This window comes from Rana temporaria, chromosome 4 (assembly GCF_905171775.1).
Source record: "Rana temporaria chromosome 4, aRanTem1.1, whole genome shotgun sequence".
In the NCBI taxonomy this organism is placed as follows: Eukaryota; Metazoa; Chordata; class Amphibia; order Anura; family Ranidae; genus Rana; species Rana temporaria.
This window is the reverse complement of record NC_053492.1, coordinates 474,733,501-474,750,783: the sequence shown is the minus strand read 5'-3', so window position 1 is coordinate 474,750,783 and position 17,283 is coordinate 474,733,501. Positions and strand designations below refer to the sequence as shown.

The window sequence follows — 17,283 nt, the reverse complement described above, 5'->3', positions numbered from 1 at the left end:
ATCAGGGTCCCCATCAGAGTTTCCCCTTACATCAGGATCCCTGGGTCCCCATCTGAGTCCCCTTATACATCAGAGTCTGCCTTAGGAGCCCCCCCACCTACATTAGGGCCCCTATTAGAGTCCCCCCTTGCATCAGGATCCCCATTAGAGTCTCCCATTAAAAGGGGGGTCCCCATCAGAGTCTGCTTTAGGAGTCCCCTCTTACATCAGGGTCCCATCAGAGTCCTCCTTTACATCAGGGTCCCCATCAATCCTCCTTTACATCAGGATCCCCATTAGATTCCTCCTTTACATCAGGGTCTACATCAGGGTCCCCATCAGAGTTTCCCCTTACATCATGATCCCTGGGTACCCATCTGAGTCCCCTTATACATCAGAGTCTGCCTTAGGAGCCCCCCCACCTACATTAGGTCCCTATTAGAGTTCTACTTTAAATCAGGGTCCCCATCAGTCCTCCTTTACATCAGTATCCCTATCAGAGTCCTCCCTTACATCAGGGTCCCCATCAGAGTCCTCTTATACATCAGTCTGCCTTAGGAGCCCCCCACCTACATTAGGGCCTCTATTAGAGTCCCCCCTTGCATCTGGATCCCCATTAGAGTCTCCCATTATAGGGGGAGTCCCCATCAGAGTCCGCCTTAGGCGTCCCCTCTTACATCAGGATCCCCATCAGAGTCTTCCTTTACATCAGGATCCCCATCAGAGTCCTCCTTTACATCAGGGTCCCCATCAGAGCCCTCATTTACATCAGGGTCCCCATCAGAGTCCTCTTATACATCAGAGTCTGTCTTAGGAGCCCCCCCAACCTACATTCGGGCCCCTATTAGAGTCCCCCCTTGCATCAGGATCCCCATTAGAGTCTCCCATTAAAAGGGGGGTCCCCATCAGAGTCTGCCTTAGGAGTCCCCTCTTACATCAGGGTCCCCGTCAGAGTCCCCCTTTACATCAGGGTCCCCATCAGAGTTCCCCCTTACATCAGGATCCCTCAGTCCCCTTATACATCAGAGTCTGCCTTAGTAGCCCCCCCCACCTACATTAGGAGCCCTATGAGAGTCCTCCTTTAAATCAGGGTCCCCATCAGTCCTTCTTTACATCAGGATGCCTATCAGAGTCCTCCCTTACATCAGGGTCCCCATCAGAGTCCATTACATCAGGGTCCCCATCAGAGTCCTCTTATACATCAGAGATCAGAGTCTGCCTTATGAGCCCCCCCCCCCCCCAACTACATTAGGGCCTCTATTCGAGTTCCCCCTTGCATCTGGGTCCCCATTAGAGTCTCCCATTATAGGGGGAGTGCCCATCAGAGTCCGCCATAGGAGTCCCCTCTTACATCAGGGTCCCCTTCAGGGTCGCTGCCAACCGGATAAAATCACGTAGAGGGCTGGATGGGTTTGGTGACCCCGGGCTCCACTCCCACAGGACAAATTTTCATGCGCTTTCACTGAAGAATTGCTGTGCCATTGTATATAAGTACCTCCCTTAGACCGGGTACTTACCTGCTCCAAGTAGTGCAGAGATAAGTTGATGTATTTGGCCTCCGTTAGAAGCTGCCCCCCCACTCCCGTCTTGGCAACTCTCTCAGATCCAGCCAGATCTACCAGGTGCAGCTTGGAGCGGCGGACGGTGGCGGAGCCGGGCTCCTTGCTGGAGAGGTGCATGGTGAAGATGCAGTGAGATCGGGTGGACGCCTGATTCATCGGAGTCTGGCAACAAAAAAAGCACAAAAAGCATTTGTCACCGGAATAGCACTGCACTGTAATATTATGAAAAACAAAAACCTGACAAAGGTTCTAACCCTTCCCTACTCTATTCAAGGAAAAAAACGAAAAAAAACGAGGGCCAGATTCAGAGAAGAAGTACGCCGGAGTATCTGCTGATACTCCGGCGTACTTTCAAATTTGCCGCGTCGTATCTTTATTTGTAATTCACAAACAAAGATACAACGGCATATGGCTAAGATCCGACAGGCGTACGGCTTCGGATCTTAGGATGCAATACTTCGGCGGCCGCTGGGTGGAGATCGCGTCATTTTCCGCGTCGGGTATGCTAATTAGCGGTTTACGGCGATTTACGAAGGTACGCGCATTTGTCGCATTCTCTTACGTCGTCGCTAGTCGGCTTTTCGCGTTGCAAAGTTACGGCTGCTATTTAGGTGGTGTAACAATCTATTGGCTGTCTACAGCCCATGTTAAAGTATGGCCGTCGTTCCCGCGTCGAATTTCACATTTTTTTTTTTTGCGCAAGTCGTCCGGGAATACGAAAGTACGTTACGCACGTTGCCGTTCAAAACATAACGTCGGGACGACGTCATTTCACGCAAAGCACGGCGGGAAATTTCAAAACGGAGCATGCGCAGTACGTCCGGCGCGGGAACGCGCCCAATTGAAATAGTCCCCGCCCCATTTGAATTAGGCGGGCTTGCGCCGTGCGGCTTTACGCTACGCCGCCGCAAGTTTACACGCAAGTGCATTGTGAATTAAGCACTTACGACGAAAACTTGCGGCGGAGTAACGTAAAGGGGATACGTTACGCCGCCGTAATTGTTCGCGAATCTGGCCCTCAGTTTTGCCTTTGTATACACTCTAAGGCCCCTTTCAGACTGAGGCAGGAGCTGCGGTGGCGGTATAACGCCGCTAAAAATAGCGGCGCTATACCGCCGGAATTGCCGCGGGTATCAGCCGCTAGCGGTGCGGTATTAACCCCCGCTAGCGGCCGATAAAGAGTTAATATCGCCCGCAATGCGCCTCTATAGAGGCGCATTGCGGGCGGTATTGCCGCGGTTCCCATTGTTTTCAATGGGAAGGAGCGGTGAAGGAGCGGTATACACGCCGCTCCTCTCACCGCTCCAAAGATGCTGCTGACAGGAGATTTTTTTGTCTCCCGCCAGCGCATCGCCTCAGTGTGAAAGCCCTCGGGCTTTCACATTGAGTCTGCAGTGCAGGAGTTTTTCAGGCGGGATAGCAGCGCTATTTTTAGCGCTTTACCGCCTGAAAAACTCCTCAATGTGAAAGGGGCCTAATGAGGATTGCAGCAGATGTCGGTACTTAATAAGATTTATGGAAATACGTCGGAGAAGGATTTACAGAGAGAGACGGGTATTTGGTCACCATTAATAGTGGGGGAGGGGGGGGGGCGCAGCAGTCAGTAAATATTTATAGACAGACATGGCGTCTTGTAAACATTTATAGACAAAACATGGGAGAAGGTCGGAATGTAAATCTTTCCGAAGACTCCATTGTAACCGAAACATCTGGAGAGAAGCCAACAACCTCTCCATCCTCGGCAAAAGTGCGGTAGCGGCAAACTGTCATTATTAACAAGACGCACTCCATCAGCCGCTGACACTATACAAGCCGCGTAATCTGTACAAATCCCTGCCTGCCGCTATAAAACACGCTTTGATTAGACGCATCGACATCGCTGACAGAAGAGGCCGGAAATTCTCCAGTTTTTATTTTTTGTTGTACGGCGGATCTCCTCTATAGTTACTTTCATCCCATTATTTCCTGATGGACAGAGCCTTGCACATACTCAGCCTACAATCCTGTGCACTGCACTATAATAACCCTTCCATGCCTATTTCTGACATTTGGTGTTTACAAGTTAAAATCTGTCTTTTTTGCTACAAAATTACTTAGAACCCCCCAAAAAAATAAATAAATAAATAAATAAATAATATATATATATATATATTACACACACACACACACACACACACACACACACACACACACACACACACACACACACACACACACATATATATAAAAATGGGATATAGATATATCTAAAAAAAAATTATAATATATATATATATATATATATATATATATATATATATATTTTATAAAAAATTAGAGATAGATATATAGATAGAACATACATGGAACATACATACATACATACACACACGCGTTGAGTTTTATATATATATATATATCTATATATATAAAACTCAACGCGTGTGTGTATGTATGTATGTATGTTCCAGCATCACGACCAAACGGCTAAAGATATTAACATGAAACTTGGCACACATGTTACTTATATGTCAGCAACAAACATAGGATAGGTGGTTTAACCCTTACCCACCCCCATTTGCCATGGTCGGGGTTTTCCTTTAACCAGTTCCCGACCCCCGCATGTATATGTACGTCCACAATATGGCACGTACAGGCACATGGGCGTACTTGTACGTCCTTGCCTTCTAGCGGGTGGGGGGTCCGATCGGGACCCCCCCCCCCCCCCCCGCTACATATGGCGGTCGGGTTCGCTCGGGGAGCGATCCGGGACGACGGCGCGGCTATTTGTTTATAGCCGCTCCGTCGCGATCGCTCCCCGGAGCTGAAGAACGGGGAGAGCCGTGTGTAAACACAGCTTCCCCGTTCTTCACTGTGGCGGCTGCATCGATCGAGTGATCCCTTTTATAGGGAGACTCGATCGATGACGTCAGTCCTACAGCCACACCCCCTACAGTTGTAAACACATACTAGGTGAACCCTAACTCCTACAGCGCCCCCTGTGGTTAACTCCCAAACTGCAACTGTCATTTTCACAATAAAGAATGCAATTTAAATGCATTTTTTGCTGTGAAAATGACAATGGTCCCAAAAATGTGTCAAAATTGTCCGAAGTGTCCGCCATAATGTCGCAGTCACGAAAAAAATCGCTGATCGCTGCCATTAGTAGTAAAAAAAAAAAAATTAATAAAAATGCAATAAAACTATCCCCTATTTTGTAAACGCTATAAATTTTGCGCAAACCAATCGATAAACGCTTATTGCGATTTTTTTTACTAAAAATAGGTTGAAGAATACGTATCGGCCTAAACTGAGGGAAAAAAATGTTTTTATATATGTTTTTGGGGGATATTTATTATAACAAAAAGTAAAAAATATTGCATTTTTTTCAAAATTGTCGCTTTATTTTTGTTTATAGCGCAAAAAATAAAAACCGCAGAGGTGATCAAATACCACCAAAAGAAAGCTCTATTTGTGGGGGAAAAAAGGACGCCAATTTTGTTTGGGGGCCACGTCGCATGACCGCGCAATTGTCTGTTAAAGCGATGCAGTCCCGAACTGTAAAAACACCTTGGGTCTTTAGACAGCATTTTGGTCCGGGGCTTAAGTGGTTAAAGTCCCATTCAACTCTATGGGAAATACATGTTACTTCATAACTTCCAAACCGATGTAGATATTTCGATAACACTTGGTCACATGTTACTTATATGTCCACTTAAACTATAGGATAGTTAATTTATCCCTTAACTACCCCCATTTGTGAGGGTCGGGGTTTTTGTTTAAAGTCCCATGCAAATCAATGGGAAATGTATGTTCCCACATAATTTCTGTACGCCTGGAGATATTTCAATAATACCTGGTACACATATTACTTATATGCCAAATAAAAATATATGACAGTTACATTAACCCTTACCTACACCCTTATATAAAAGATGGGTATATTTATATTACTATGATTTTCCTCCCCAAAAGGTTAAGATAGGAAGACCGGGCAACGCCGGGTATTCAGCTAGTATATCAATATAACAGGCTTGTTTTAAGGCCCACATAATTTTTGGGGAATGTAGCAAATATGTTTAGACAAAGATGGTCTGCTCTAAGCTGCTTCTCTCAGCTAACACTAGAAGCTTAGGTGCTGGGGGCAGTAAAACCATCTCTGCACACAGACTAGATGCTTAACCCCTTCCATACAGGGCATTTTCACCCCCTTCCTGCCCAGACCAATTTTTAGTTTTCAGCGCTGTTGCACTTTGAATGACAATTGCGTGGTCATGCAACACTGTATCCAAACTAAATCTTTATGTTTTTTTCCCCCCACAAATAGACTTTTCGTTTGGTGGTATTTGATCATCTCTGCGGTTTTTATTTTAATGCGCTATAAACAAAAACGACAATTTAAAAAAAAAAAAACACAATATTGTTTACTTTTTTATTTAATAAATATCACAATTTTTTTTAAAAAAACATTTTTTTTCCTCAGTTTAGGCCGATAGGTATTCTTCTAAATATTTTTGGTAAAAAAAAAAAAAAAAAAAAATCGCAATAATCGTATATTGATTGGTTTCCGCAAAAGTTATAGCGTCTACAAAATAGGTGATAGATTTCTGGCATTTTTATTTTATTAATTTTTTTACTAGTATATTATAAAAAAAAATGAGATAGAGATATCGATATCTCGAATTTTATATATATGCTACTCCGACGTATTTCCATAAATCTTATTAAGTACCGACATCTGCTGCAATCCTTATATATATATATATATATATATATATATATATATATACACACACACACACACACATATATACATACATACATACATACATAGATACACACACATTATATATATATATATATATATATATATATATATATAATGTCATGGACCTTGAGATATTAAAGTGTTTCTACTTGACATATGTTACACAGGAGAGGGACATTCAATGCAAGGCTTTTGAAATGCTAAGTGGAACCAGCTTGCGAAATACCTTTTATTGTGTTCTGCAGGTTAAGAGCGGGTGTCGGAGTCAGGCCGTCTAGCTGGAACCAGGTTATTGTGTACATTGATTACCCCCTGGGGCTTCTGTCTCAATACACAAGTCTTTCTATCCAAGCTATTGGACCAATCCCTGTTGACAATTTCAAGTCCTCATTTGCATGGTCAAGGGGGACCTGAGTGAAGACTGGATATACTTTACAATTGACCAATAGGAAAGCGGTTGTTGGGAGTGGGATGTTCCAAAATTCTGTATAAAAGTGTGCTGTGTACTTGAAATAAAGAGTCCTGTTGGAACTTACATACAGCCTGCCTGGTGTTTGTTCTTAATGGGTCCGAATGGCACATAGCTGTAATTCGGATCCCGGAACCTTGGATGACTGGACCATCAGACGTTGCAATCTGCAAGCTGACTCACTGGTAGCAGAGGAGTGTCGGGAGAGCAGGACCTGGGCGAGGAAGGATCTCGTCACATTGGTTGGCAGCGGTGGGATTTGCTCTCCAGTTACTGGGACAACTCCAAACCACCACCATGAATGACCAGCTATGCAGCCTGGAGGAGAACCATGCTAAAAGACTTGTTTGAGAGCCGTGGAGGGACCGGTGGGAAGAACAAGGCCACCCTGATCATTGCGCTAGCCGAGATGGATCAGAGGGATGGTGATGCAGGACTCCGGTCAGTTGAAGACTTGTTCCAGCAGCGAGTTCAACAGCGGTTGGCATTATATGGTGCGAACCCATCAGAGACCGCCATACAGAATACCATTAGAGACCTCCAGCGGCAGGATGAGAGAGAACGAGAGCGACAACAGAGAGAACGAGAGCGGCAACAGGAGCTGAGAATTGCAGAAATACGGCGATCGGTGACAACGCCTAAAGAAGCAGCACCAAATGAAAGAAGAGGAGAGGTACAGATATCAGTAACCATGGAAGAGGAATTCAGAAGGAGGTTGCGAGAGAAGCAGATACAGCGCAGAGGACCAGTATCAGAGGAGGTCCTGCTTGGATGGTCTGATTCGATCCGCTGCGAACTCTGGAAAGAAGCGCTAGCCCGCGAGCAGCGACACCAGGGAAAAGCTCTCCCCTCCATCCATGTAAGGTACTGGTCACAGTATGAAGTACGGATGCTGTTATTGGGGGAACAACCAAAGCAGGAGTGGACAGCAGAGTTAAGCAGGCTGATCCGGGAAGAGATGCGGTTGGACGAGAGCTACAGAGCCCTCCGGTGGTATGTAGTCCAAGAGTGCCCGTGGTCAGCGGATGACAGCCCCACGGAAGGCTTTGACTATGATGGCCTGGGATTGTTGTATTGGAGGATGTCCAGGGATCCCAACTTTGGGAGCGATCGGGAGTGGCGTTGGGAGGAAATAATGGAGCACAGAGAGCGAAGACTGAATGTCCCGGAAGTGCACTGGTTACAGGAAGATTTGGAATTCCTGGCCGCTCAGGAATGGGAACTGGAAATCGCCTACAAACAGCTGCTAGACTCCGCTCAGCAGCAGGGTGAGGTTCCCTTTACCTGGGACTATGAGGAAATATCAGCTGACAGTGATGAAATCCTGGCTGATGAATCAGCAGTGGAAAATCGGGAGCTTGCCATTCCCAAAGCTGAAGTGCTGACCGCAGGGCCGAGCTCTGCTAACCTCTGCTCAGTGCCCATAGCATCTTCTGGGTTCCATGGACAGGAGATGGTGAACCTCTATCCCCAGACACCAGTTGTAGAGACAGGGGATTTGATAGACTTTTCTGCTGAGGAAGAACAACCTGGGGAGCCTCCAACAGAAGAGCTGGTATCAGGGCCAAACTTCACTGTGCTCTGCCCAGCACCAAGTACAGTATTTGTGGAGTTACAAGGAACTTCCCCAGCTGAAGCGCTGGTCACCGGACAGAGGGATCAAGACCTCTGCCCCACCCCTGTGGCAGTTCCGGAGGCTCAGGGTGAGAAGATGGCGATCACTCCCCAGCCACAGATTACAGAGTGTATGGACTGTTCAGAGGATGTTATGGATTATGCACCCCCAGCAGAAGTGCTGGCAACAGGGCAGAATGCTAGCCATCTCTGCCCAGTACTGGGACCAACTGTGGAGTTCCAGGGAGCCGGGGCGGTTGGCCCCCCTCCCCAGCAACAAGCTGAGGTGGTAAAGCTCGTACTCCCAGCTGAATCACTGGCAGCAGGACAGGATGCTACTGGCGGCTGCACCCCACTACAGCTTGAGCGGATATCGGTGGATGGGACTGTGGTCTCCACTCACAGCAACCCAGCGGAAGAGCTGGCAACAGAGCAGAGTGCCCCAGGCCTCTGCTCTCAACTAACAGGAGAGGGGGTTCCTGTGGTAGTGGATGGGACTCCGATCTCCATGGACACAACCCCAGAACATGGTGCGGCACTGAGACAGGAGGATGTCGGCTTTGCTTTGCAAGCACTGGGGGATTTTTACCTAGCATCAGTGGATGGGACTGCAGTCTCCACTGGTATACCCCAGGAATGGTGGCCAGTTGGCCCAGATTACCAACGGCATGATGAACTGAGCCCAGCCACCCTGTCTTCTCTCCAGCGGCTGAAAGGACTCCAGGGAGAAGGGCCAGTCCAGGCCTCTCCCCAGCGGCAGGCGTGTTCTCTGAGAGAGGCAGAGATTGGCTGGGTGAGTAATGCTCTGTTTGGGACAAGTTATCTGGGGTACTGGGGGGGTACCGGAATTGGGGTCTCTCCCAGTGTTAGTCTCCTGCCAAAGGGGGTGATGTGTGACAGACCTAGCCGGGACAGGGGCTTTTGGAGAGGACTGAATGTGAGCCTCTTGCCGTCCGATTATGGGCCAGGACCTCAAAACAGGAAGGCAGATGGGTCATCCCAGCAGACAGTCCTGGAACTTTAAGACTATTTTTCCAACATCCTCGAGTTGACCCGTTTGGGTCCCACTGCGGCTGTTGGACTGTTTCCCAGGGGAAGTAATGTCATGGACCTTGAGATATTAAAGTGTTTCTACTTGACATATGTTACACAGGAGAGGGACATTCAATGCAAGGCTTTTGAAATGCTAAGTGGAACCAGCTTGCGAAATACCTTTTATTGTGTTCTGCAGGTTAAGAGCGGGTGTCGGAGTCAGGCCGTCTAGCTGGAACCAGGTTATTGTGTACATTGATTACCCCCTGGGGCTTCTGTCTCAATACACAAGTCTTTCTATCCAAGCTATTGGACCAATCCCTGTTGACAATTTCAAGTCCTCATTTGCATGGTCAAGGGGGACCTGAGTGAAGACTGGATATACTTTACAATTGACCAATAGGAAAGCGGTTGTTGGGAGTGGGATGTTCCAAAATTCTGTATAAAAGTGTGCTGTGTACTTGAAATAAAGAGTCCTGTTGGAACTTACATACAGCCTGCCTGGTGTTTGTTCTTAATGGGTCCGAATGGCACATAGCTGTAATTCGGATCCCGGAACCTTGGATGACTGGACCATCAGACGTTGCAATCTGCAAGCTGACTCACTGGTAGCAGAGGAGTGTCGGGAGAGCAGGACCTGGGCGAGGAAGGATCTCGTCACAATATATATATATATATATATATATATATATATATTTTATAAAAAATTAGAGATAGATATATAGATAGATATCTCTATCTCATTTTTTTAATTATATATATATATATATACACATACATACATATACACACACATATCTCATCTAATATATATATATATATATATATATGATAGATAGATGTATATAATATTCTCTCTCTCTCTCTCTCTCTCTCTCTATATATATATATATATATTATAAAAAGAGATATCTATATATACATATATTTATATAAATTAGATAAAGAGAATATTTATATAAATGAGATAAAGAGATAGAGATAATATCTCTCTCTATCTATTCATTAGTAGAACCTTGGATTACGAGTATAATTCGTTCCAAAAAATATGCTTGTAATCCAAAGCACTTTTATATTAAAGCATTTTTTTTTTTTACACGTTATAAAAGAGAAGAGAGGCGCCTCTTGTGTAGCAATAAGTTGCTAAATGTTGTACCTTCATTAAATGTAAACATATTGCTACACTTAGAGGCGCCTCTCTTCTTTTTTTATACTCAGTTGTGACATGACGCTACTCTTATATCAAGACATCGCTTGTGTAACGGCACCCCAAATGGGACAGGGGTTAAAGCGGTTTATGATATTCCATTCCCGAACACAAGACAGCTACCAAAACGCCACAATCCGGCGAACACGACCCATACGAATTCCCCCATTAACGAGACACAGCTCTGTTTGAGGTTCAACAGAAATAGACCCTTTATTGAGAAATACAGCTCTTATATACACACTTTTGGATACTGTAGTAACCAAATGAACAATGACCCAACTCCACCCACAACATCACACAATGGTTCCCAACGAGCCCCAATACACATCTTTTAGCAGACATCCTGACTCCGGTCCTGACCTAATTTACATGAGCTAATTAACTACAGCTGATAACTCAGATGCCTGACCTTTAGGCTGTCTGTTAACTTACAATACACATTTATCACAGTAGCAGGCTTAATTACCACAATAGACAATAGAATGCAATCACACCCCACCTCATCACAGCAAGCTTTATAGTACACTACAGCCAACACACAATATATACCGCATTAAATCTGACTAGCACAGACCATAGTCGGGTTCTCATTCACCCTGTGCCCCTATTAGAGACACAGGGTGATATACACATAAGAGGAATTGGGGAAGCTGAAACAGGAGTATCTCACATTTTTTAAGAGCTTCTGGGTCCGACGGGCCCTCCCGTTACAGCTTGTATATCAAGGCAAAATTTATTAAAACATTTTGCTTGTCTTGCAAAATGCTCTCAAACTAAGTTACTCTCAAACCAAGGTTTTACTGTATATATATATATATATATATATATATATATATATATATATATATATTTTAGCAGAGAATCAAGAGAATAAAATGGTGATTGTTGCAATAGTTTATGTCACACGGTATTTGTGCAGCGGTGTTTTAAAGGCAACTTTTTGGGAAAAAGGACACTTTCGTGAATAAAAAAAAAATAGTAAAAAGTTAGCCCGATATTTTTGTATAATGTGAAAGATGATGTTACGCTGAGTAAATAGATACCAAACATGTCATGCTTTATAATTGCACACACTCGTGGAATCGCGACAAACTACGGTACCTAAAAATCTCCATAGGCGACACTTTAAAACATTTTTAGTTACAGAGTTCTAGTGCTAGAATTATTGCTCACATGTATGATTTGAGCACCGTTTACATCTGCGGGCACGACTTTCGTATGAGTTTTCTTTGCTGCGCGAGCTCGCGGGGACAGGGGGTGCTTTGAAAAAACTTTTTTTACCCTTATTTATTTTTACATTGTGTTTAAAACAAATAAAAAATTTGATTCCTTCATTGCTGAACATCCCTTGTGACAGTAATAGGTGGCGACAGGTACTCTTTATGGAGGGTTCGGGGAGGTCTAAAAGACCCCCAATCCCTCCTTCGCACTTCAAAAGTATTCAGATCGCTGAAAAGGTGCGATTCTAAATACTGTGGATTTTTTTTAATCCGGCGGCATTGGCAGCCGAGTAAACCGGAAGTGACGTTGTGACGTCACTTCTGTGTTAAAGCGGGAGTTCACCCAAAATTTTTTTTTTAACCTTAGATTGATGCTCATTTTGTCAAGGGGAATCGGGTAGTTTTTTTTAAAATCTTAGCAGTACTTACCGTTTTAGAGAGCGATCTTCTCCGCCGCTTCCGGTTATGGTCTTCGGGACTGGGCTTTCCTATTTGATTGACAGGCTTCCGACGGTCGAATCCATCGCGTCACGAGTAGCCGAAAGTAGCCGAACGTCGGTGCGGCTCTATACGGCGCCTGCGCACCGACGTTCGGCTACTTTCGGAAAATCGTGACGCGATGTATGTGAACGTCGGAAGCCTGTCAATCAAATAGGAACGCCAGACCATACCCGGAAGCGGCGGAGAAGATCGCTCTCTAAAAACGGTAAGTACTGCTTCCCTCCCTATAAAACCCCTCCTATACTGGGAGTACCTCAGTTTTTGTAGCAAAGCAATAAGTGTCCCAATATCCCCAAACAAGAGGGGCGGGAGCTCTGTGTCCCGTGATGGACACCAAGAAAAGGAATTTTTACAGGTAAGCTGTTATAAAAATCCTATTTTCTTTATCATACATCACGGGACACAGAGCCTAGTAATTACTAAGTGGGACGTCCCAAAGCAATGCCTACTGAGGGGAGGGAGACACAAATAACGCAGACCGCCATCAGACGTGAGGACCTATACTGCTGCCTGCAGCATACTGCGCCAATAAGCCATGAAGCGCTTACTATCCTGGCAGGGTGCACTCTAAGGCCGGGTACTAACGAGCAAACATGCCTGCCAGAGGGCTTCTGTACGATGGCTGTACTAACCATCGTACAGAAGTCCGCGCGTAAACAATACGCGGGGCGTGTCCGCGTCGTCGCGGCGACGTGGGCAGGCCTGCCATTTAAAGGCTTCCACGCATGCGTCGAAGTCAGTCGACGCATGCGAGGGACGGCGGGCGCTCGGACATGTACGGTAGGTCTTTACTGACGACCGTACATGTCCGAGCGGGCAGGATTCCAGCGGACGGTTTTAAAACACGTCCACGAATATTTGTCTGCTGGGAAAAGGCCCGGCGGGCAAATGTTTGCTGGAATTCGGCCCGCTCGCGCCTACACACGACCGAACATGTATGCTGAAACTGGTCCGCGGACCAGTTTCAGCATACATGTTTGGTCGTGTGTACGGGGCCTAAAAGAAACAGGGGGAAAACCTCTCTTTAAAACCGCAAGCCTGAATAATAACCTGATGAATCAACATTGAAAGCAGTTGATTTAGACGCTGCCTGCCCTTTCCTGGGGCCTCCTGGTAGCACAACAACATCAGTTTTCCGTATCCGAGCAGCCGCTTCAGATAGGCCTGGACTTTTCTTACTCTAATGAGAGAAAGTGTAACCATTTTAATAGCTGATCTGAACACTGCCTGCCCATTTCTAGGGTCTTCTGGCAGCACAACAAAACGTCAGTTTCCTATATCTGAAACCTTCAGATAAATTTTTAACTGCTCTCATCTATATTGAGAGAAAAGCAATAACTTTTCCTTCCGCAGAACAAGGTTCTGGAAAAAAGAAAGGCAAGATTATCTTGATTCAAATAAAAACTAGATCCTTCTAGGAAATAAGGCTGGGTGAGGATTTAACATCACCCTATCCTTTAGAACAGTGGTTCTCAACCTGGGGGCCGGGACCCCCTCGGGGGTCGAATGACGATTTGCCAGGGGTCACCGAATCCTGGGCTGTTCCTGAAGCCCGTGTTGCTCTCCCAGTCTTTTTGCGGCCGCCCAGCAGGGTTGTCCCTGGAGCCCATGGCAGTTCACTAAGCCTATTCAGTTCACGGCATGGCTGGGGGGCAGAGATTAGAGGTCAGCTGACTGGTGAGGAATGTGAAATGGGAGGGGCTGGAGGAGACCCTATCTCCTAATTTCGGCATAGGTGTCACTGCTACGAGACACCACAAAGCCGGAGACACAGTGAAGCCGGAGACACCGTGAGAGAAGGAGGAACAAAAAAAAAGGAGAATAATAAGAAGAAAGATGGCTAGAGAGAGGGATGGGGGGAAAAACAAGAAATTTGTATAAAGAGAGAGAAAAGGCAAAGAAAGGAGAACAAAGAGAAAGAGTGATACATCCTAAAATGTACCCCTAAGGGGTTTTAATAACCTACAAGTGGAAGGGTCTCAGAGAGTGCTAAATGTCCATGGGTTAAGGATGCAAATTACTTGTCTTGCCTTGGGTTCTGACAACCCATGCTACGAAAATAATTTTACTGCTAGGGGTCCCCACAACTTGGGAAATGTTATCAAGGGGTCACGACACTAGAAAGGTTGAGAACCACTGCTTTAGAATAATTACTGTATTTATCGGCGTTATACGCCGTTCCTCTCTGTCTCAGAGCGCCGCCGACAAAGACAGAGCCGAGTGTTCTGGGCACTCGGCTAGGCTCCGCCCGCAGCCACGCGAGAGGAGCCGAACACACCGGAAATCCGGCTCTGCACAGCTCGACCGAGGCGCCAAACTCAAACACACAACGCTGCCCCCGGCAGACGGACGTCGGACAAGGCTGCCGATGGACGCCAGGCAAGACAGCCGACGGACACCGACAAGGCTGGACGGACCCCGGGCAAGACAGCAGACGGACCCCGCACAAGGCTGCAGACGGACGCCGGACAAGGCCGCTGATGGACGCCGGGCAAGACAGCATACGGACACCGACAAGGCTGGACGGACCCCGCGCAAGGTCGCAGACGGACGCCGGACAAGGCCGCCGATGGACGCCGGGCAAGACAATGTAAGTTTTTTTCCTAAAACTTTCCTTCCAAGCTTGGGGTGCGCATTATACGCCGGCACGCGGTATACGCCGATAAATCCGGTAAGTATGGCTCTATGCAAAGAAAGTTGCCAATACTGAAACGCTCTTGGGGAGGCTACCGCAACCAAGAACACCTTAGACACTGGCGAAAAAACTGAGGCGCTCCCAGTATGGGGGTTATATAGGGAGGAAACTTCCCGTCTAATTGATCATACCAGTGTCCAGCACCTGAAGGTGGAATATAACCCACTTAGTAATTACTAAGCTCTGTGTCCCGTGATGTACGATAAAGAAAATAATATTTTTCAATAAAGAACCCGCTGACAAGATAAGAGGATGATAATAGGCGGAGAACCTGTGGAGTGATTGGACGGAGCATGCAGCTTCTCTTGAGTTGATCCAGAGTTCATTAATCGTACGTGGGAACATCCCGGCGTTGCCCGCTCCACATTTGTTAGACATTAGGTGTCCGAAGAATCAAATATTTCTGCAGTGAATGGACGATGAATAACCTGTGTCTAATGTAACTGAAAGAAGAAAAATTGCTGCAGAAAACAAAAGTCCAACAAGTAATGAGAAATGCGCTTTATTAGTCAACAACAAGCGTTCTCCCGCTGCCAGCGAGAATTCCACGTCTATGGAGATGCCTGGACGTTTCTTTTTTTTCTCATTGCCGTATTTTCCTCCAGAAATTGAGATACATGGAGAGTGACTCAAACAAATTGGTGCTCCGGCTATAAAAGAAGTGGTCCCCGCACATGTTCATTATTAGGAAGAAACGATCGTTGGAGTGTAACCACTTCAAATACCGTCCCTCTGTCTGCGAGAAGCCCAGCAATGCCACAAGAACACAGCCAGAGCTCTGATCTTTTATGTGCCTACATGTGCTCCACATACACCGTCTGATCCCGGCCGACGTCTTCCCCGGGAAAAAAAACCCAATCCTCCTCTTCAGGAATCAATCATTCTGGCTAGAACCTCATTGGTGACCAAATTAATCGCAGGCATGGAGAAGAAGAAGAACCTTGAGGATAGGGGTGCCGGTATGAGCTCCCGCCTTCTGCTGCATTAGTCAGCCCTCGGTGTTCACCAATCAGGAAACCAACCTTTGAAAATAAACTCTAATCAGCTTTTAAACATTGTTGCCCCCCCCCCCTTGGGTTAAAAGTCTGGGGAGTAAGGAGCAAATTTCTACCTACCCCCAGGATCCACTGGGTTGAAAGTCTAGGAATTTATTTTGTAATCAGTGAATATTCTGACACATCCAGTCTCCTCCCTCCCCTACTGTCCCACAACCAATAGATGTGCTCCGACACATCCAGTCTCCTCCCTCCCCTACTGTCCCACAACCAATAGATGTGCCTCAACACATCCAGTCTCTTCCAATTCCTATTGCCCCACAACCAGTGGATGTGCCCGGAAACATCCCATCTCCTACCTTCCCTACTGTCCCATAACCAGTGGCTGTGCCCTGACACATCCAGTCTCCCCCCCCCCCCCTACTGTCCTATAACCAGAGGGTGTGCTCCCCAACACATCCAGTCTCCTCCCCCCCTACTGTCCCATATCCAGTGGATGTGCCCTGACACATGCAGCCTCCTCCCCCCCCCTACTGTCCCATATCCAGTGGATGTGCCCTGACACATGCAGCCTCCTCCCCCCCCTACTGTCCCATATCCAGTGGATGTGCCCTGACACATGCAGCCTCCTCCCCCCCCTACTGTCCCATATCCAGTGGATGTGCCCTGACACATGCAGCCTCCTCCCCCCCCTACTGTCCCATATCCAGTGGATGTGCCCTGACACATGCAGCCTCCTCCCCCCCCTACTGTCCCATATCCAGTGGATGTGCCCTGACACATGCAGCCTCCTCCCCCCCCTACTGTCCCATATCCAGTGGATGTGCCCTGACACATGCAGCCTCCTCCCACCCCTACTGTCCCACAACCAGAGGGTGTGCTCCCCGACACATCCAGTCTCCTCCCCCCTACTGTCCTATAACCAGTAGATGTGCCCTGACACATGCAGCCTCCTCCTCCCCCTACTGTCCCAAAACAGATGTACCTCGACACATCCAGTCTCCTCCAATCCCTACTACTCCACAACCAGTGGATGTGCCCTGACACATCCCATCTCCTCCCTCCCCTACTGTCCTATAACCAGTGAATGTGCCCCGACACATGCAGCCTCCTCCCTCCCCTACTGTCCCATAACCAATAGATGTGCCCTGACACATCAGGTCTCCCCCCCCTACTGTCCCATAACCAGTGAATGTGCCCCGACACATGCAGCCTCCTCCCTCCCCTACTGTCCCATAACCAATAGATGTGCCCTGACA

General features: G+C 46.8%; 1 protein-coding gene across 1 annotated transcript in view; it reads right to left on the bottom strand.

The window, feature by feature from the left end:
* KIF6 (kinesin family member 6) overlaps nucleotides 1-17,283 on the bottom strand; it is a 336,021-nt gene that overhangs the window by 240,657 nt on the left and 78,081 nt on the right. Inside the window, exon 7 of the mRNA XM_040347859.1 lies at nucleotides 1,497-1,703. Coding sequence (XP_040203793.1) covers nucleotides 1,497-1,703 — 207 coding nt within the window. The remainder of the gene's footprint in view (nucleotides 1-1,496; nucleotides 1,704-17,283) is intronic.